This window comes from Parasteatoda tepidariorum, chromosome 4, assembly GCF_043381705.1.
Source record: "Parasteatoda tepidariorum isolate YZ-2023 chromosome 4, CAS_Ptep_4.0, whole genome shotgun sequence".
Taxonomy (NCBI): Eukaryota; Metazoa; Arthropoda; class Arachnida; order Araneae; family Theridiidae; genus Parasteatoda; species Parasteatoda tepidariorum.
In genome coordinates this window covers 101,990,116-102,012,233 of record NC_092207.1, presented here as the reverse complement: position 1 = coordinate 102,012,233, position 22,118 = coordinate 101,990,116, and the positions used below count along the sequence as shown (strand labels likewise).

Below are 22,118 nucleotides of genomic sequence, written 5' to 3'. Positions count from 1 at the left end.
AAAAAGCATTATTATATGCAATTAATTGTAGTTTAAACGGATAACAACAAACACTGACCTTATAATTTTGTCAAAGAAACAAGGCGTTGAACAGATACTAACAAATTCAAAACTTTTTCCAGAGAAGACTCTAAGACCAGGTAACTCAGCGCATTGTTAGATGACTTCCTATTGTTAGGTAGTAAGCTACTGTTACCAATCAATCGAATTAAAATGATTAAAATCTTATTTTTAAAAAATATCTATGAAATGTTCTTTCATTGGGGTGTGTTCCTTCTCTGGTTGGTTTACCCTATATCGTCTTAATCTTAAAAGAAATTTCCGGAAGTGTTTCGCAGAACTATTTTACCAACTATTTAATTAAATTTTAACATTTTTAAAAATCTTATTCTTTACCCTTTTACGTTTATTATTTCTTCATTAATATACTAATCAATTTTTTTAGTACTTTAATTTAGGTTTTCTTTAAAGTAAAGTTCCTTTCTAAATTATAGTCAAGTTTTTTTAAAAGACTTATATTGCTCCGAGGGATCTACTCAATAATTTCGCTATTTCCAGAATGGAATCTGCTTGATCGAAACATATTATTCCTTGAAAATTAAAATGAGGAAAAAATTAACTTTTATTGTTTATCTAAGCTTATTCCATTTATAGCGGTATTAAGGTTAAGGATATGCGATGGAAGCCCCGTTTACTATTATACTATAAATGCATTAAATCATGTATCTTGAATAATTCATTTCAAGCAAATTATTTAATAATTTTAAGCAAATAAAGGTGTAAAAATAAACTCGATCGAAATATTCCGAAAGTATACCCTAAAATATATGTAGAATAAACTTTGAAATCGATATATAAAAAATACCTTTTCAAACAACTTCGAGTAGGACAGAAACGCTAACTTGCTTTAAGTAGTTGTCCTTGTAACTATTTAATTTTGATTCCTGGTGCTGGGGGACATTCCATTTTCACATTCGACTTTTGAAATTTCAACTGTAAACGGAATTTTTTTATGTCCTTAAATTAAAATGTTAAGGCTTGCAGCAAAAAAAAAATTGTACTGCATTGATTTTTTTACAAAGCAGTGAATTATTAATTTTTTCAATCTAAGAATCTGTGCCTCTAACTTATGTAAAATTTATTTTAATATCGAGTGAAATAATTTAATATGTTGTGTAACTAAGTGGATGAACCCAAGAAACTGAATCGAAAATATAAAAACTTCATTGATTTAAAAAAAAATATATAGATGATAATAAAAATGGACATGTTTTGAGCGTACAATAATAAAAGTCACAAGTTATTCAAGCCTGACAAGTCTTGAGAATGGGCGATTATATTTGAACGCTCGAAACTTGTCGACTTTTACTACCCTCTTCATATGTTTTGAAACCAGTTGACATTTTATCGTCAATTATACTGTTTTACAGTTGGGTCTTGATCATTATTTTGATAAGGATTTTACACTCGTTAAAGTAAACATATGCATTTTAATATTTTAACAGGATTCATGTGGTCTTTAAAAACGTAAGAGCATCAACACTATAAAAGTTATATTTAACTTAAAAATTAAAATTTTGAGNATTTTACACTCGTTAAAGTAAATATATGCATTTTAATATTTTAACAGGATTCATGTGGTCTTTAAAAACGTAAGAGCATCAATACTACAAAAGTTATATTTAACTTAAAAATTAAAATTTTGAGACCAGATATTTTGAGTTAATGAAATTAAATATTTTATCTTTTAAGTTTTTGTGCCCCCATTTCAGTATCTTAAGGATCTTACGAGCTCTGTTTAAAATAGAGTATCAGATATATATAAGGAAACAAAAATAATCATAGTAGCAGTATTTGGTGGTAAATGTAGCTTATCGTAATTGAAGAATATGCTGTGCGACACTTTATGGTGAATTTGCGAACATAAGTTTCAGAATGTATCGAAGCGGATGCTATTTGCTAATCATCTTTATCCAAAGAAAACCCTGTAACCTAAATATCCAGCAGAGTGAAGCGATTTTTTAAACAATGAATCTGATATACATNCCATCGGTTACCATGGACACATTACTGAGTCCGCAGACGGTTCACTATAGCGGGGTTCGACTGTATTTCAATATCTTATTCTTAAACATAACATATTTCAATGTTTTTAAAATGCCACTAAATATTCAGCTATTCCTTGAGTTATATAAAAAAGAAATATCATAAATTATAGAAAACTCTGTGAATGTGCATTAGAATTACTATACAATCTACATTTTATATTTCAAACATTTTTTGTCCCTTCAAACGTTTTTGCCTAGAAGACTCGATTAAAGCTGTAAAAATGATAATCCCTAAAATTTTGTATATAGCTAAGGATTTTACACTCGTTAAAATTTTGTATATGATAAGGATTTTACACTCGTTATCACTAAAACTAATTTAAAATATCATTAACAAATGCTTTTCTTTATATATAAAGTGGCACTAAAATGTAAAATTTTCGATTTAGTTTAATTATAAAGCTACTTTAACATTTTGACTTTTCTATTAATTGATTGATCATGATCCTAAATGTATTCCCTAAAAAACATGAAGACACATTGAAAAGAATTTTTCTTTTATAGTAACAGGAAAAAAGAATATATTTATTACATAATTTTACAGAATAATACAAGTTGTCACTGTCATGTACAATCCATTAAAGAATTTAATTTTCTTTTTTACATATCCTCGTCTGAATAAACAAATATATCATCGGTAGCTTTGGAATGTTATTAAATATATTAATGCTTTTCATATATAAATTAAAAGATATGTTAATAACAGGTGATAACAAGCCCGAATTTGTTCTTTTGTTGCCTTTGCTTGTGAACAGTGCCTTGGAGAAATAAAAATCATATTTAGTCAATCCAACAAAAGATCTATTGCATTACAATTATAATAAAATATCACTCTTTGGTATTTAAATAAATACCATAATTTATTTGATATTATATCTCTATCATGTCCACCACACGCTTTATTAACAAAAGTGCACGGCACCTTTTATATAATTTTTCTTTGATACATAGGTCAAAATAAAGCCTCTAAAATTCACAGTGCCTCAATTTAACCATTCCTGGTTGAATATTCATGATCCACATTTCATTCGGAAGACTTTTCAGGTAAATGTTCGAGAGAGAATGATATCTACTCCTGGGCAAAACCTTCAGTTTCTTCAATTGCATAGGTTAGTTTTTCAACCAATTGTTCATAACTCTTGTAAGGAGGGAGATCTAATCTGTTGAAGCATGTGTGACTTCGAGGAAGCCACGTTTCTTTGCCTACTTTTTCTATACAGAACCTTTGAGGACCATTGCTTCCTATAAATACAAGAATATAGGTAATTTAATTTAAAGCAATAATAATTGCATTACTATTCAAATATTACTTTTTAAATTTAAAAAAAAAAGCTGCAGGCATACATTTTCAAAAGTTTTTCCTTCACTCACAAATTACAAAATACAATGTGAAGAAAATTACAAAATACAATTTCTTATCAGTTTTAATATAAGTGATATTATGTATATAATAAATTGACAATTTGTTTCGTAAAAAAAAAAAAAACATTTTAACAGAAAATAACTAAACGTTTTCAGTGCTCAGTTAAAAAAAAAATAATTAAAGATTAAGTATTGTAAATTATTCCTTAAAACAAGCTTCATGCTTAAAAAACTTATTTTCCATACAGGTTATTTTTAGTTATTAATTGTTCATCTGTTTTTCCTTAATTAAAAAAAAAACATTTTATATTTGTGTTATCTAACAACATTTTTATAAGAAACTTGTATTAAAATAAAGGGGAAAAATCATAATATTACTTCATGCAAAGAGGTGTTGATAAATTGTTAATATTTTCTTAAAATGCCGAACTATTTGCATGTTGCTTAAATGATCAAAGAATGATATATAAGCATTCAGTGAACATGTTAAAAAAATTAATAAAAAATGAAATACTCTGGAATGAAATAAATTGTATGAGGAAATTACCCATCAATTCAGCAAATCCACCAACCGGTACTCGACAAGTACCAGTAACAAATTGTAACAATCTTGCACGTTTTTCATTATCCATCTCTCTAACAAACTGCCAAAACCAAATGATTTGCTTTCCAGTCCTAGTGTAATGCCTATAAATTGTATTTCGTTGCCAATCTTCAATATCAATTTCTTGCATGCCACATAGCATTAACTGCAAAAATAACATATTTATGTATATCAATTTCTTTTTTAAAATGTATAAACAGCAAACAAGCAATATAAAAAATAAATATTGAACAATTAAAATTATAATAGGTTTGAAATTAAGCATTAGTTAAAATACATTGATTGCGTTAATGATACATTGATTGTGCAAAGAAAAGCTAAAATTTTTCAAAAGAAGAAGAAAAATTTTTTTTGAAAAATTCATTATTGTTAAAAAGAAATTATTGCTTACAAATTGTAAATTCAATAGATTCAAAAAATGTTATACCACAAGAAAGGTCTATCATACAATGCAACTTTTATTTTAAGTCTCAATCCAATCTTTCTGGCGCATACATTTGTGCTCAATAACTACTTTTTGTCCGATTAGTAATTTCAAATAAAAAATATGTGCACACTTACTGAAGTCAATGCATTCAGAGAAAGTTAAAGTATTAAAAATTTATTTGAGTTTATGCATCAGCACATAAGTTTATTTGAACATTTTTTTAATATCATTAAAAGAGGTATTTGTGAAAAACAATTTTGTTTACAAAAACCAGATGTTGCTTTATAATCCACCATTGAAGTTCTCTAGTTAAATAGACACTTGTGTATAAGCAAATTAATACATTACATTTTTTAATTTTCTCTTGCCTTTTAGAATTATGCCGTACTATAAGGCATAACCTGAAATAAGTAACAAAGTTTCATCGAAATATTTTTTATAATTTTTTAATAGATCCAACGTTTTTTAACAGACATGCTAAAAATGTAATTTCTGCATGAGGAGTTAAAAAATGACTTTCTTATATACAAAATATGCAAAATTAAATAAATTTGCATCTGGCAGTGAATGAAATATTTGTTAAAGTGGTGAAATTTTTACATAAAAAATGAACAACTATTAAAGTTTCTGGCTTTGTGAGGCATCAAATTAACATTTTTTTTAAAAACTAAGATTATTGCAACAGCCGAAGATATCTTAAAAGGAGATGCATTTGGTTTGACATCCTCCTAGAATGCCCAAAGAAAAAAATATCTTTTGTGATTAAATTGTCTCAGAGTGAAAAAAAAGCAAGAGGGAGGCCTGGTTTTACTTTTCATGATTTTGAGTGAGCTTTATTAGAGAAATAAGCTTGATTACCAAGGACTGTGGAGAGATATGTAGAATTACAGAACACTTAGGTGCCAAACAAAAGTACTCAAAGGATAAGTAAGTAAATAAACAGGATATTGTTATTTGCAGCCAATTATCACATTGAATCATTTTACTGAAAACTAGAATATATTAATGTTTATATTAGTTATGAACTAATAGTGAGAGTTAAGTACATTGCTTTGAAAAAAAATATCGAATTTTTTGAGTAAAAAATTTTTTCAGGCACACTACATACAAGACACTGAATAATTTCTTACTTCAAGCTCTCTTTCATCAAAATAGTGCAACCATTCCAAAGGTAATACTTCATTGAAACCATCTAGAAATGACTTAGTTTGCTCTTCTTGACCTCTTGAAAATCGCCAATCAGTCATGAGTCTGAAGTAAATTATTATTAATGTAAATGCTTAATCTGGTTTAATAAACAATCTCAAAAGCTTCTAAAACATACCTCAAATATTCATCTTTGTTTTCTTCATTAACTCTGATTTCTCCACCTCCTGGCTTTAGTTCATGTGATTGAATCTGTCCCAAAATTTCAAAATCTACACTGAAATACAATTCTAAGCCACATTCTTCTATATTGTTTTCCCTAATAAATAAGGAATGTTTTTAATACCAATATTATTAAAATTTTTAAATAATATTAACCTTCATATAAGAAACATAACTCGTTTACTAGCTGAGTTCCAACGGCACATAGCAATTATTTTTATCACTCTTATTGTAATCATTATTTCAATTAATTTTAATTATATGATCAACATAATTAAAATTAAATTACACGATATTAACTAATTATATTATCCAGGAAAATAGTTTGATGCTAGAAGAAATTTACAATTTGTTGAAGATGCCTTTTGGTGTATTTTGACATATATTATTCCAGTCTGATGTAGGCTAGCAATTATTAAACAAAAATCATAAATTGCTTAATAAAGAATCAAATTATAATAAATAAAAATGCTTTATTTCAGAAATTATGTGAAATCATATGGAACTCCAAAGTAAAAAAAATAATTCATACATATAAATTAATAAATTTAGAAAATTGCCCATTAGAATTAATAAATTAATAAATTTAGAAAATTGTCCAATTTAGAAGATTGGCCAAAAGGCAAAAAAGCTGAATTTCCACGCGAGTAAATTTTAGAGTGTGCAATTGTTGATTAATAAATTCCAGACAATTTAAGATAATAAATAACAATGTGTTGACATAAAATCGTGTACTAATTTGGTATATAAATGATTACATCGATACTTAACATTTAGTAAAAAGTAAAATTACCAATTGAAAAAATAAAGCTAGAAAATTATATTTTTCTTCAGTTCACACAAGAGACAATTATTACTTGAGAAACTGCCTGGTTTAGCAAATTAATACTGAGAACATACATTAATATTCCATTTCTTTTAATAAATACTGTTACGTGATTTATAGCAAATATATCAGTAACATGACTTTTAAAATTATTTAGAAAAGAAAATAAACTTTTACAATTGGAATCATTATGTTCATATTATAATCTAGCTAGAGCCTGTGAAACATATCAATAACAGTAAAGTTGAAACATATAGTAGCTAGCCCCTCAACCTACAAAAATTGAAAAATTACATGATAAACAGCAACTGGTTACACAATTATTTTTCATTTGATATGAAATTTGCATTTTATAGCATAAATAACAGTAACATTACTTTTTAAATTTTGGAGCTGAGTTAATTAACTCTTTTTCCAAAAAAAAAAAAAAAAAACTTAATCGCTTTTGAAGTGATTGCTTTTGTTTGATATATCTTTAAGATAGCTGCTTTTTCTTCTTCTTTTTTTTAAATTTCCGACTGCTGCAAATGCTTCATGTTTCAAAAAATAAACAAAAAATCCTCTAACAAGGTCAAATTGCTTGAAATACAGCTTGTGAATGAGGGGTGCTCCAGTTTGGAAAAGTTTTATATATTCTTGTGATAATAGCAAAACTGACACAAACAGATCAGTGATTAATTTAGTTGTTAGCCCCTCTTCGAACATCCTTTGACAAATCCTATTTTTTCTTTCTTTACCTGCCTGTGTGGTATTCTTCTTTCCAAGCACAGAATGTAAGTTTTGAATGTATTCTCTTCCAGCTCTCTGATGTTGTAATGCCTATATATACTAATAATCGTCGATTGTAAAACAGTTACCTTTATAGTAACTAATTCAGGAAAAAAACGTACTTCTTAATCGCGATAATTGATTTTAAAATCGCGTGAGCACAAATAGCGATCTTGGATTCTAAAATCACGTGAATATGAATCACGATAATGGATTTTGAAATCACGTGAATATCAAACTCGATATTCGATTTTAGAGATGAGAGAATACAAACTTCGATATAGAATTTTTAAATTACGTAAATACAAATCATGATGCATAATTTTTAGATCGCGCAAATACGAATCATGATTCGTAATTTTCAGATAGCAGAAATACGAATCATGATGCATAATTTGCCTAAATATGAATCCCAATGCCTTATTTTTAAATCATGTATAAATACGAAAATCTACATTTGATATTATAACCGTATGAACGAATCATGACATTGGATTTTGAACTTGCGTCAATATGAATTACTAAATAAGTTTTCAAAAACGCATAAATACAAATCGCAATATCGGATTTTTAAATCTCGAAAATAAGAATCGCAATGTAGATGTTTAAATCGTATTAATAAGAATCACGATGTATGATATTTAAATCGCGTAAATAAGAATCGCAATGCGCAACTTTTAAATCAAGTAAATGCGAAAAGCTATGTTTGATATTAAAATTGCGTGAATAAGAATTGAAATATTAGCAGATTCTGGGCTTGGGACAACTAAAAGGTTTGTTTGAAGAAGCGCCGTCTGAATTACGAAAATACGAGCTATCTGGTAGGTGGGTAAAAATGCAAAAAATCTTATCTTCGATGCGTAAAAGCAGAGAAAATAGCTAAAATAAGTAAAAATACGGAAGGGTTGACAGCTATGTAGTTTGAATTTTCTGTTTATCTTTGAAAATTCGAAATATAATTAATCTATTTCAACGACAGAATTTTCTAAAAAAGCAGAAATATATTTTAGAGAATCTGAGTTTTTGATAAAAAGGCTGAAATTCGAGAGAGAAAAGCAAAAAAGCGGAAAAATATCATCCCTGCATAAGGCACCTTTGTCCATCAAGAAATCAAAAATGCGAGTGTCATGTGTACGTTGAAATAGTTTTCACCAAGGAAAGGAAAGAAATCCATGTATTGGCTATTAATTGACTAAATTTAATGCCAAGGCTCTTTTTCTTAGCCTTGCGCATTCAAATGTGTTGGCGGAAAAGAATGAGGAAGAAATAATAATAATGAATTTTAATAAATCTAAAACAATAGCAACCATATAACGGTTTTGTGAATTTCGTGCTAACGTGTTAGGCAGATGTAAAGGGAATCTCTAAAAATAGATTTTATTTCGCACTCAATTCAAGGTTATGGTATAAAAAGATTACTGATTATATTAATGATTTTTATCTATTGAAAGAAAATAATTTACTTTTTAAATGTTAGGAAATGTGTTATTCTTATTTCAGCATGACATATATAAATACTTTTTTATTCTTGATAAAAAAAATACTACAGATTTTCTTTGAATGAAAAAAAAATTGCTTGAATCTGAAAGAAGTAAACTTACCAGGAAGTAAAACTTCCAGACTATCAAGAGTAAAACGGGAGGGGGGGGGGGAAATAAAACTGAAACACCAAGATCTTTTTTTCAAGTCACTGCATTATCAATATAAAATTCAGCGAAACTTTGAATATCCTTTTTCTCATGAATGCCTTTTAACCAAGGTTCAATTAGCATTATTTTTTCACAATTTCTTGGCATCACAAGACACTTATCATTTCCCAGTAAAAGCTATAGAGTATTATAAACTGACTCTCAAGAAATTGCACCAAAGATAAAAAGAGATAAAGGCTTTGTGTAACAAAAATATGACACAAAGCTGCTGTTGTACAACTAAAGTTATAATTAAATTCGACATAACTGGGTGATAGATCACAAAATACTAATTTACTGAATACTAATTACAAAATACTAAACTACTCCAAATTTGTGGATTAAAGATGGTGCATCATAAATTAATATAAGGTTTAGGCATTTGTGTATAAATCTCAAAAACCTTAACTTATACCATCTTCAATCCAAAATTTTTTGAAGGGCGGCTGTTGATGTGATGGTATATGATAGAATTCAGTTTTGCATTGACAATGGCTTAAAAATTTTTTTATTTTATGTTTTAAAAAAATATTTTAGTTCTCACGTTATTATTGTTAGTGTAGGGTCCAGCCAATAGCAACATGACCTACAGCTTCCCCTGTTCACCTTGTTGCTGTAAGGAAATTCGACACTTTTTTTGTTCAAAAGTATGCATTATTGTTGTTGGCTGCTAATGAGTTACAACTCTTTTTATTATTTAAACCTCTTCATAATTATATATAATATATATATCCCCTCTAAGTCATTTTTGTCAGCAGCTTTTGCATGTGTTCACTGGATTATACTGGTTTTTTTTATAATTTTTAAAAACATTCTAACAAAAATTTCTAAATACAGTGCCTGCCGCTAATAAAATCACTGGATAATAAAATCAGCCGCTTTATAAAATATAATCGGCAAGAACCGAATCGTTACAATATTAATACATGTCAAAAACATCCTTTAATAAAATCAATGCCGCCGCTTTTTAAAATCAAATTTTTGACTACGTAATAAATCAAAAGTGCAATATTTCAGCTTTTTTTTGTTCTTATTTATAAAATTTTATTTTTTCGAAGTTTAAAGATTTTTTTAGAAGAAGCAACAGTTACTCACAAACCTGTGAAACAGGTGTGGTTAGCACTTTCCTGTGATATACATAGTATAAGAGTTAAGAAAAATGTGAGTGGTAAGCAGAGAGTTCATAGAAATCAATTTATCAATGTCAATTTCTTGACTTGAACGAAGTTTGGAGAAACCTATCTCACTCAACAGGGGGTCGAATTCTTAACGTACTTTTTATTGAATGAACCATAGAAGGGAGAGATGTTTCTTTTGTTATCTATCTTAACAGAGAACATGAATAGATTTCCAAAAACTGTGCGCATGCTCCATATTATTTAAGTCGCTTAAGTAAATTATAGTTAGAGCACATATCATTTTTAAGTTTGTTTGGTGTTAAATTTTATCAGCATGCCGAAAAGGAAGGATTTGAATCTTAAAGTTAAATTCGAAGTGTTGCAAAACTATGATAAGCTTCTTAATTGTAGTCAACGTGAAGCTTCAATTAAATTAGGGATTTCCCAAACTGCTCTTTTAAACATTCTGAAACAAAGGATAACTATTTCCGAGGAAATAAAAAAGAATGGAAATCTGTTAAGAAAGCGTAAGCGTGAAGGAAAATCGGAGAAAATTGAAATGGCTCAGTTAGAATGGTTCAAAAATGCACGCGAGCGAAGAATTCCAATTTCCGGAGGAATTTTATTTCACAAAGCACAGGACTTTGCTAACTTATTTGGTGATTCTGATTTCAAAACTACAGATGGGTGGCTAAGCCGATGGAAAGACAGCAACAACATTGTCTATTGTAAATTGCATGGTGAAAAGCAAGATGCTGATTTTAGCTCTGCCACCGATTGGGTAAACAACGTGCGGCCAACACTCATCAAAGACTATAAACCAGCGAAAATTTTCAACACACACTGCGGTTTAAAAATGAATCGACTGGTGGATGTAAAAAAAAAAGGAAAAAATAACCATGCTGCTAACATGCAACATGACAGGAACTGTGGGGAAAAAAACTTTAGTGATAGGAAAGAGTTTAAAAGGAGTAAAACACCTGCCAGTTAAGCCAACCAGTGTGCCAGCAGCTATAACGCATGGATGACATCCAGCGTCTTCACAAAATTTCTTCTTGAATGGGACAAGGAGTAGTAAAATGAAAAGGTTGTCTTACTCGCAGACAATTGTGCTACACACCCTGCTGATGAGGACTTGCGTTTGAAAAACATTAAATTAGTGTTTTTGCCACCCAACACTACAGCTATTATTCAACCCCTTGATCAGGGAATCATAAGATCATTCAAGACATAGACACTCAAGACATCATTAGTGACATAGACTGTGACTGCTCTTCAGAACTCTTAACTGTAAACAAACTATCAAAATCCCTTACTATTTTGGAATCAATGATTCGCAACTCGTGGGACATTGCTTCAACAAAATAATATCAAATTGCTTAAAAAGTGTGGATTAAGCACTGGCGATGAAGCTGATAACTTTTCGAAGAAATGCTTAGCAATGAAGAAAATGAAATGGGCGAGAATTTTTCACTTTATGTAGCTATTGACGATAACTTGCAAACATCAGGAGAAAAATCTGATTCTGAAATTGTTACAGGCACCAGTATTGCTAAGTTATTTCCAATCAAGAAATGGAGGAATCAGACTCAGAAGATGAAATAAACTCATCAGTGCCATCTTCAATGGAAGTCAGAAAAGCACTTAATGTATTGCTGCAAGCTTTAGAACAAAGAGGAGGAAATATTGAAAACTATAAAAACTTCCATAAACTCTCAAACGACGTTGAAAAGTTAATTTTAAATACTGCAACTCAAGCAACCATTGATCAGTTTTTTGCAAAAATTTTGTAAATTTAATCTTATGTAGGGTTTTTTACTTTATTAAAATAATTAAATGAGTTAAAATAAAGCATTAACGTTGTCATTATTTTAGCTTTTAAAGTGTGTGCATTTAGAATATATCGTAAATTTTTTTTTCTTCCCTCAAATGTTGAATCGCCTTTTAATAAAATCAAAAGAGCATAAAACGAAAGTGATTTTAATAAACGGCGGGCACTGTACTAATTCATAATATATATATATACATATGTAATATAGAATTTCTCATGTGAGTCTTTCTATATTAACTGGTAAGCTTAAAACATATGTTTCTTATCAAGTTTAAGATGTAGAAGTCGGTCTCTCACAAAGAGCCATAAAAAGTCAAGATGAACCAGATAAGGCCAGATAAAAGATTACTTTCTGAAGTTAATGGGCAATAATTCGTTGATAAAGTAAGCATTAAGAGAGTCCCAGAAACTTCCCACCGCCAGAGTGGCGATATCCTTTTAGCGAATCAAAATCTCTAAATTTTATTAATTGTATGACGTTTCATTGAGATAAGAAGATCCTTGCAGCCACTCCCCTTCAGAATCTCACTTTAAAAGCTCAGGACAGGCAAAATTGCATGTCTTTTTCATATTTTCAATGGCTAGATAAACCTGGGCCAAATCCAAACAATCCCTGCAAAGGGGGAAACCTGATGTAAATGTTTGCAATACTCCATCTAACGGAATAAAATGCTTTTTTAACAGAAGCCGCCTAAGTCTCTTCAATTATCTAGCCTTGAAAGACATAACATTACATATATAAATATATATATATATATATATATTATATACTGACAAAAATATGCAAAATATAGCTTAAAGTATTTACGAATAAAATCAGTGACAAATTGTAAGAAGTTTTGCTTTCATTCATAGATAGAAGAATAAATGAATAACTACAGAGAGAGAAACTTACTTTATCCAAACAAGAGAGTTGTAGAATTCAGGATCTATGGATTCAATATCTTTCATCGTTAATTTTTTACCTAACATTCGTTTATAAAATGGTAATGTAAATCCACTGTAAATAAACTTTCCGTGAAACAATGCCTAGACAAATAAAAATTAACTTATAATTCATTGTACTTTTTTTTGTTGATTTTTTAGTTAAATACATAAATAATAACAAAAGGATTTTACTGCAGCTATCAAAGCAGACAAACATTACAGTAGAGAATATATATTTAAAATTAGATAATCAAATCGTGTGTTAAGTCAAAAAATATGTGTAAACACTATAAACACTAAGTATCAGCAAGTTTGAATTTAAAAAAATTTCTATTTATCTGTTTTTCATTGAATAATAAAGGGGGGGGGGATCTGTTCCAAATGTAGTGGTTAAAATAATTTAAAATCAATTTTTTTAGAAAAAAGCAGAATGTTCTAATAGTAATTTTTTCTTTACAAATCTAATATTTTCTTAAATTGAAATTAAACACTTAAATACTTTGAAGAATCACTTTTAGAGAATGAAAGGGGCAGTTATTTGAACAGAAAAATTTCAACTGTTAAAATAGCAAAGTGAAGAATAAAATTATGTAAGCAAACCTAGATGAAAATTAATCAAGGACATAATAAAATATCTCAAAAACTTCTTGGAACAATGATTGAGTGTTATTACAGTATATTACCACACAATAAACAAATGAGATAAAAGATATAATAATGTAAGAGATATAATGAAAATATTTCTAATAAGCTAAAATAATGTCACATTGGTTTAAAATATAAAAGTAATTGTAACTCCTTCTATCTCTTTACTTTTCACAATAATAAATTTTCTTTGAAGTAGGTAGGTATTGAGGAAATATTTTGAATAGAAAAGAATGCTGATAAAAAAGATTTTTATTTATTAATAACTATTAAAATATAAAGATAAAAAATAACTATGAATATGAATGAACTAGTAACTATGTGAAATGAAATTTTTATTTTAATTGCAACATAAATGCATTCTTACAGCGATCTAAAAAAATTAAAAAAACAAGGCATATTTACCATTGCAATGAATCTACCTATAAATCTAAAATACAAAAGATGATCAGGATTAACAGATGAAGCTGGATTAATTTGAAGACTATAGTTGTTTTTTCCTGCATATTCAAATAGACAATACATAGGGTTTAGGACTTCATGTGACAAGAGGAAAAACCATTCTCTGGAAAATGAAACAAAAAATATACTTAAGAAACTTTCTGAATAAGGAATAAAACAGAAATTAAACTGAAACCATATTTGACCCTTACAGCAGATGTATTTGCTTTTTAACTACTGACAAATGAATACTATGATGTACTTTTTTATCCTATTTCCTAGGATTTAATTTGAACTTAAGTAACAAATTAATGAAATGTTTTAATTTTTAAAGGAAGCATTTTGAAAGATAATAATGGTAGAATTGAAAAACGTAGCGAAATGAAAACAATAAACATTTTAAAATTATTCAGGAGTGATTTTGTTGACAAATACCAAATGTCTATGTAAACTTTTGTTATATAATGAAAATTTCATAAATTTGTTAAGTACTTATCTGAAAAAAACACATGGAACTGTACTTTATTAAATGATAAAGATGGTAATAAAAGTCGACATGTTTCAAGTGCTCAAAAATAGGTGCCGATTCAGACTTGCCAGGCATGAATGAAGAAAACAAATGTGATTTGAAACAGAAAAAGTGAAATGGCCAGCAAAAAATGAGGGTGAAAAACAAAACTAGAAAAATAACAGTAACGAAGAGTGGAACAGAAAAATAAAACAAAACCAGAAAAACTGTTAAAGCCAAGAGAGGCAAAATGCATTTCCGCATTATATGGAGCGAAAATGCTTCAAATCACTTTTGTTTTCCTCATTCATGCCTGGATGGGTTTTTTGAGCGTGTGACCTACTTTTGTATATGTAGGGCCTATTTTTGAGCGTGTGAAACATGCCAACTTATGTTACTATCTTCATATTTTTTTAAATGCCAAAGAAATTTTTAATCAAGTACATATTACTAATTCAGTATCTTTGAATTATTTATGAATTAGTTTGATGTAAAAATGTCCCTTATGAAAAAGTATGATATATTACTATAGTATAGTGACCAAAGCAAATAAATAGAATATGCTAAATGGAATAGTTTATCAGCTCAAGAATGTATGTCATTAAGAAGTAGGAAAAATATATCATAATGAAAGCTACGCTTGCTATGCTCAACGCAACTTTATTTATAGATAAGAGAAAATGCAACACCATAAAAAATTTTTTTATATAGCATTAAACTCTTTGCAAATTTTAAAAGGTCATTATCAAAGCTTTCAGAAATGAGCCTGAATGAGAATTAAATATCGCAATAAAAAGGATTAGCTCTTACCAGCTAACCTTCCCCGGTAAGAGCTCTTACCAGGGAGGAATGTAATAAGACAGTACAAATTATGAAAATATTTTTTTCTAAAAACAATTAAGCATATTTTATTTTTAAGATTATATAAACATATTTGACATGAGATGAAAATATTCAAATTGTTATTTATGTATTTATTTTACAAAAAATAAATATTTTAATATTTTTTCAGAGCAGTTATGTAAAGATAAATATTTCCTCTTAATTGTGCAGTATGTATCAAATAGAGGGAAACAATTTTATGTATAAAAAATAGTCAAACAAAAGAAATTTTAAATAAATCAAGCATTTCTAGAAAAAATTCTTTACAAAAACATGGCATTGAATTTGGTCCCAAAAGCTTCGGGAAGCAATGAATTAGGGTTATTGTTATATTTCCTAAGAGTAGGTAAGAGGAAATGTATATATAAAATAAAGCAATATCTGAAATGAGTAGGATAAAACATATAAATACCTGGCAATTCCACCATAATCTAATCCTTCTTCTCCTCTGAATGTAATGAAGAGACGTCTTCTTAATTCATGAGGAGGAACTCTCATAATCTGTAGAAAAATTATAAGAATAAAAAATATGGAAACATACAGGTTAAACAAAAAAAAAAGGGAACCCATATGAATGATGGTTAACTTAATATTTATCATCATTTTAACTGCATGAATAAATCACTTAGTAGGGTAAAAAAGCTTGTACCATGGTTTTGAGAATATTTTGAAAAAACAACAGCAGAAATAAAAATTGTCTAAAATGATGGCTGAAAAATAGAATAATTATAAAAACAGTTTAAGAAAGCTTATCATAAGAACATAATTTCTAAGTTACGAAAATAAAAACAAATTTTTACTTGAGAAAAGGAATCTTCAAAAATGTTTTGTCTTGAAACTGTGATTTTGATGTGACTTGGTAAGGCATTACACTAGAAAAGTAAAAGAAACTGTTACAAAAATTTTAAAATAAATTTATTCACAATTTTTTTTCCTTCACATTTTGAGGCTCTTTTTTTTGAAAAATTTAACAAAAATTTACTTTTAATTGATATTAAATTTTATATACTTTCAAGGTAAACTTTGAAATATATATTCTAAATATTACACAAGATATTCGTTAATAAACATATGTTTGAATTAAATTTTACAATTATATCATTAAACTTATATTGACAATGTTATACTCGCAAGATGTTATAAAAAAATCTCAAATTTAAGTCAAATTATTAAAATTATGTAATCAGATTATTTTCAAATTAAAAACAGCAAATCAACTGATTAGAATTGGTAAAAAATGACAAGAGTTAACTCACGTGGCACAAGTATCGGAACTGTGTGAGTTTCCATTTAAAATTTCTTTCATAGGCTACAGGCACTCCATAAGCTCCCTTTGGACTAAAAACAAAACAATAAGATGATTTATTTTATATATTATTTTAAAATATTTATTTGACAAGAGATTAGTTCAATTTTTAGGTTACAGTAACTTACGCACAATTATATAAAAAATTATTAAAATTTACATAATATATTAAATTTAGTGGAAGCTTTGCATTTAAAGTTGTTGAACAAATAATAAAAATAGGTTATCCATACCCTTTAGCAGCATAAGGCTGTCTTGGATCATTAAAAGTGGTAGTTTTTGTGTTATGATCAACAAAATACTTCAAACCTTCTGCAGTTCTTTTAATTTCCCAACCAGGTGGTAAAGGATCCTCCAATCTGGAAAAATATAATCCATCTCCTTCAATTCTTAAATGAAGTTAATGCAATGATAGTTTAAAGAATAGTATAATGATAAGCCACATTTTCAAACTGTTCAGGAGAGCATTTCTAGTAAGAAAACATTAAAATGTTTCTGTGTATTGTACTCTTATATAGTAGAAATTCCAGAAACTTGTTTTTGTCTATTTGGCCCAGTTCGTAAAGAAATAGCAAGTAAAAAAAAATATGGCATGTCATTATATTGCCCTAAGACCTTTATAAATATATACAAAAGTCAAGAGATCCTGTCTCCTAGAAAAAACTTACTTGTGTCCCTTTTGAGCCCTTCCTTCTTTTTAAAAAAACTTTAATTTTTTGTTCTAAATAAACCAGAACATTTTTGAAATTTTAATTATACAGATGAGTGAAGTGATTTTAGCTTGCATAATCATATACTTCATACATTAATAGTGGTATGCATTGTATGATATACAAAGTATAGCAGTTAATATAGTACATAATATTATGTAGAATTGCTCTTAAATTTAATTAAATTCTGCACAATATTAATTATTTGTGTTGTATTATTGGAGATTGCATGGTAATTGGATTTCTTGAAAGAAACCTTCAAGAAGCGCTAATCAAAACAAAAGAAAACTTTAAAATAGGACACATACAGTAAAAATATTATAGTTAACAAAGGTAAGATAGTAGTTATATTTCTTAAAATTTTCATGCAATTTTGAAAAACATACAAATATGATACATATATGCTATAAACATTTAGTGTGACGTATTCAGACTTACAAAAATACGGAAGTATGTAGGCAATGATATTTACACAAAACTTGACTCAATTAAAAAAATGTTTCATAACAAGGATGATCTAAAGAGTTACACAAATAAACATCAGAAAGCTGAAAGGTATCATAGATTTATACAGCAGCACCCAACACATTACCATATCAGTGTAATGAATTCAAGTAACTCTTTTTAATCAAGATACAGTAATCTATTTACAAAAACAATTTTCAATATCTAAACTAGCTCATGAATACCTATTTGTTTAAACTAACATCCTTTTTTTTATTAGGAAGACTTGAAATAGATATAAGTAGTAGGATAATTTTCAATTCAAATGAAAACAAACAGTGAATATATTTAAAATTAAAAAAAATAATACCCTTGAGTTCTGGGATCTTCCCACTGAGTAGTTTTATTCTTGTGATTAACAAAGTACACCCTTCCATTGGGATCCACTCTTTTTTCTGTAAAATACAATACAAAATACTTATAAGCACAAAATATTCCCTAAACTTGATAAAAATACCATTTCCCCATGATTTTCAATTCACAGACCGAATCTCAATAACTTCTAGTAAATGTTGCCAAATAATGTTAAATTAAAGTAAAAAGCAAACAATTTTATTTAAAAACTATGTCACAAAAAGGTCACAAAAGAAAGAATAAACAAAGATTATAAAATAATAATAATAATTAATAAATAAACCTTACTTTTGGGATTATTTTGATAAGTTCATTAATGTTATTTTGAAAAGAAAAAAAAAAGTTTAAATTTTTTTTTGTGAATTCTTCACCTTAGAACATTTTTGTTAATGAGGAAAATTAAATTATTAATTAACAAGTTCATTTTAATTCAACAAATACTAAAAAAATAAATAGTAAATGTTCAGACAAAAGATTATTTTTTCATGTATATTTAACCTAAAAAAACAATTAGACAAATAAAAATTACCTCTGTACTATACTTTTAATAGAGAGATAAAAAATTCAGAAAAAGAGTTTTGGAGCGTGAAAAAGAAAAGCTTCTAATAAATTTATCGTGCTCCAACAAGAAGCTGCTTTTTTCAGAGCATAGAAATAAATAACTAAGAACTATCATCAGCAAATGACACTGTTAATTAGAAAATTCTAACAGAAATTACCCCATCCTTCTGGCAAAGGTCCAAGAGGATCATCATCTTCTACTTGCACTGGAGTCTAAGAAATGGCAAAATTTATGGTCAAATAAAGGCACTACTTGTTAAAAGATTATGAGAAAAAAAATTAATTATTAAAATAAAACAATGCATATTTTGATGTTAAATAAGTAAAAAAACAGTGTGTATTTTAAAAAATGTTTATGCAATGTCAAAAATTTTTTTTATTTGTTTTATCATACATCTATAACTAAAATAGCCATGAAGATATAATTAAGATTATTGAACAGAGAAGAAAAATTATTAAAATAAATTTAAAAAAAAAATATTTTTTAAAAAATATTCATATTAAAAAGCCATAAAACAAAAAAATGAAAAGAATTTTAAAATAAATTGNTGAAGCTGAAATGGCATATATATATAAATTTGAAGGTTTTACAAAAATAATTAAAGGTAAGCTAAAAAACAATTTCTGTGTATAAATTTTCTTCAAAAAAAAGTAAACTAAAAAAAAAAAAATTTAACTGATAAACAACTTAAAAGCTTCTTTTTTATATTTTAAAATGAAAACTATGAGAAAATAAACATTTAAATACATATTTTTTTAAAAAAGGATATTTATTTTTTTAAAAAAATTCAAATTATCAAATACCTATTAATATACCCCTCCCCAAAATATAAGTTGTGAATATAGTGGGTTGATCAATATGGGAATTATACACTACATAACTAGACAGCATAAAAAAGATCTTACTAAAGTGAAGCAATGAAATTAAAAAGTGAAATATTTATCAATAGCTAAATAAATCAGAAGTCGACTTTTTATTAAATTAGGTTAATTTTTTTTTTGAAAAATAAAAAAGTAAGTGTTTTTATGGGATGGCTGCTAATTTTTACAAAAAAGGCAGAGAGGATGGGCCATCCCTCTAAGAATGCTTAGGGAGAATACTGTATTTACATATATATATATATATACTGCCACGAAACCACCCATCAGAATGATAATTTCTGCAGCATAAAAAAAAGTTTGTGGTCTGTATTAACAAAAGCTACCAATAAATGGCACGTACAGGCTCATGTTCCTGAATATTACATGGTTGAAATGAAGCATGTTTGCAGACACCCATGAGAGGCAGCCAGTTGTCGAAATAGAAGTGTCGATGAAACGATATTATGCGATTTAATTTCGTGTTTGCCTGCAAAAATCAGCATCGGAGACCTTTGACATGATACGTTAAGCTTTCAACGACGAAGTAATGTCGAGGGCAAGTATTTTTCGCTGGCATAAAGCTTTTAAGAAAGGCAGGCAAAATGTGGAAGATATTGAACGCGAGGGACGACCTTCCACGTCCATCACAATGATTAACACAGCTGTGGCTATCATCAAGGAGGACCACAGGATGACAGTACGTCAAATGTATGCTCTCCTGAATATTCATGCAAGAGGTGATCAGTCAATCATGGCAGAACATTTGCAACTGAAATGTGTTTGTGCGCGATGGATTCCGAAATTGTCGACACACGAGCAAATGCAGCATCGAGTGGATGTGTGCACAGAACGGATGGAAAGACTGGAATAAGAACGTAACAATTTTTAAAACTCATCATCACAGCAGACGAAGCTTGGTTGTACCACTATGATCCAACCATGAAACAACAAAGCAGTAAAAGAAATAATTTTTTTTTTTACTATGAAGGAATTGTGTACCAACACACTGTTGAACCCGTTAATACTGTAAACGGGTCGTACTACGTGCATGTCCTAAGAACAATGGTACAGCACATTTAAAGGAAATGTCCATTGCTCTGAAATGGCTTCCTATTGCACCATGAGAATGCCCGACCACATATTACTCGTTGCGTACAGGATGTTTAACAGCAGAACAATGTAGAGATTTTACCACACCCTCCATATCTATCCCTGATCTCGCTGCATGTGATTTCTGACTGTTTCCTCAACTTAAGAAATCGTTACAAGGCAAACATTTTGCAAGCAACAAAGCATTTGTAAAAGCTGCGTAGGGCGGTTTTTAAAATGCTCTCAAAAACATGTTTTTAAGAAGTGGACAGAAGGTTGGGATAAATGCATTACCAGCCATGGTAGTTATTTTGAAAAAGACCACGTAAATGATAATGATTAAAGATATTCCGTATTTTTTTATAATTTTAGTCTTATTATTTATATACGTATATATAATGGTCTTCATTAGAAAATGAATTAACGATAGTTATTTTAGTATTCTTCAGGTTTTCCATAGCCACTTCAATATTGTAAAAACATCAACATCCCTCTCCTGAAAAGACTTGTTGATTAATATTTTGTTGTTACAAACAAATCTTAAAACTCTCAACTTAGTTTTCTGAAGAAAGAGAAAATAAAAAAGAGGATTAAGGTTGTTGTTTTTTTTATTCGCTTCTGTAATTTTCTCAATTACATGTAATTTGCAGGCTTTGTAGTCAGCCAAAGAAAAATTCAAGACTTTTTTAAAAAAAAGTGAAGATAAAATCAAGACATCTTTTAGAACAGTGTACATACACCAGACTATTTTTTAAAAAATCAAACCAAAAAACAAAAAAAAACTTCTCTACTTAAATTATAATGAAAGCAAATTTTTATAGCTTTGATTAGAATAATAAATTAAAAAAAGGATTTACAGGAAAGAAATCACACAAAAAGATTAATTTAATCTTTTTATGTTATATATATACAGGGTGTTTATAAAGTCCTGGACCCATTTTGATGTTAAACAACTCATAAAATAATAAAGATAGATTAAAATTATTAACATAAATGGTTAGATAGACTCAAAAAGTTTCATGACCCTTGTCAATGAACTTCCAAGTGTGCCCCCTTCGTCGCACGGAAAATATCAAGTCGATAGTCAATTTCACACCAGGTAGCGGCAAGCGTGTCGGCATCCACAGAGGCTATTGCGGTTGTGATTCTGGCTTTTAGGTCATCAATGTTCGACACGATCCTCCTGTAAACATTGTCCTTTATAAATCCCCAAAGAAAAAAGTCCAGCGG

General features: G+C 28.4%; 1 protein-coding gene across 2 annotated transcripts in view; it reads right to left on the bottom strand.

Moving 5' to 3' along the window:
• Positions 1-2,598: 2,598 nt before the first annotated feature.
• LOC107442990 (Suppressor of deltex) overlaps positions 2,599-22,118 on the bottom strand; it is a 34,248-nt gene continuing 14,728 nt past the window's right edge. For both annotated transcript variants that reach the window (XM_016056710.4, XM_016056712.4), the window contains exons 10-21: positions 19,097-19,151; positions 18,334-18,418; positions 17,043-17,168; positions 16,760-16,841; positions 16,304-16,375; positions 15,916-16,004; positions 14,078-14,237; positions 12,996-13,129; positions 5,826-5,966; positions 5,632-5,752; positions 4,018-4,219; positions 2,599-3,350 (exon numbers count right to left, since the gene is read on the bottom strand). In XM_016056710.4, coding sequence (XP_015912196.1) covers positions 3,178-3,350; positions 4,018-4,219; positions 5,632-5,752; positions 5,826-5,966; positions 12,996-13,129; positions 14,078-14,237; positions 15,916-16,004; positions 16,304-16,375; positions 16,760-16,841; positions 17,043-17,168; positions 18,334-18,418; positions 19,097-19,151 — 1,440 coding nt within the window. In that variant the 3' untranslated portion in view covers positions 2,599-3,177. The remainder of the gene's footprint in view (positions 3,351-4,017; positions 4,220-5,631; positions 5,753-5,825; positions 5,967-12,995; positions 13,130-14,077; positions 14,238-15,915; positions 16,005-16,303; positions 16,376-16,759; positions 16,842-17,042; positions 17,169-18,333; positions 18,419-19,096; positions 19,152-22,118) is intronic.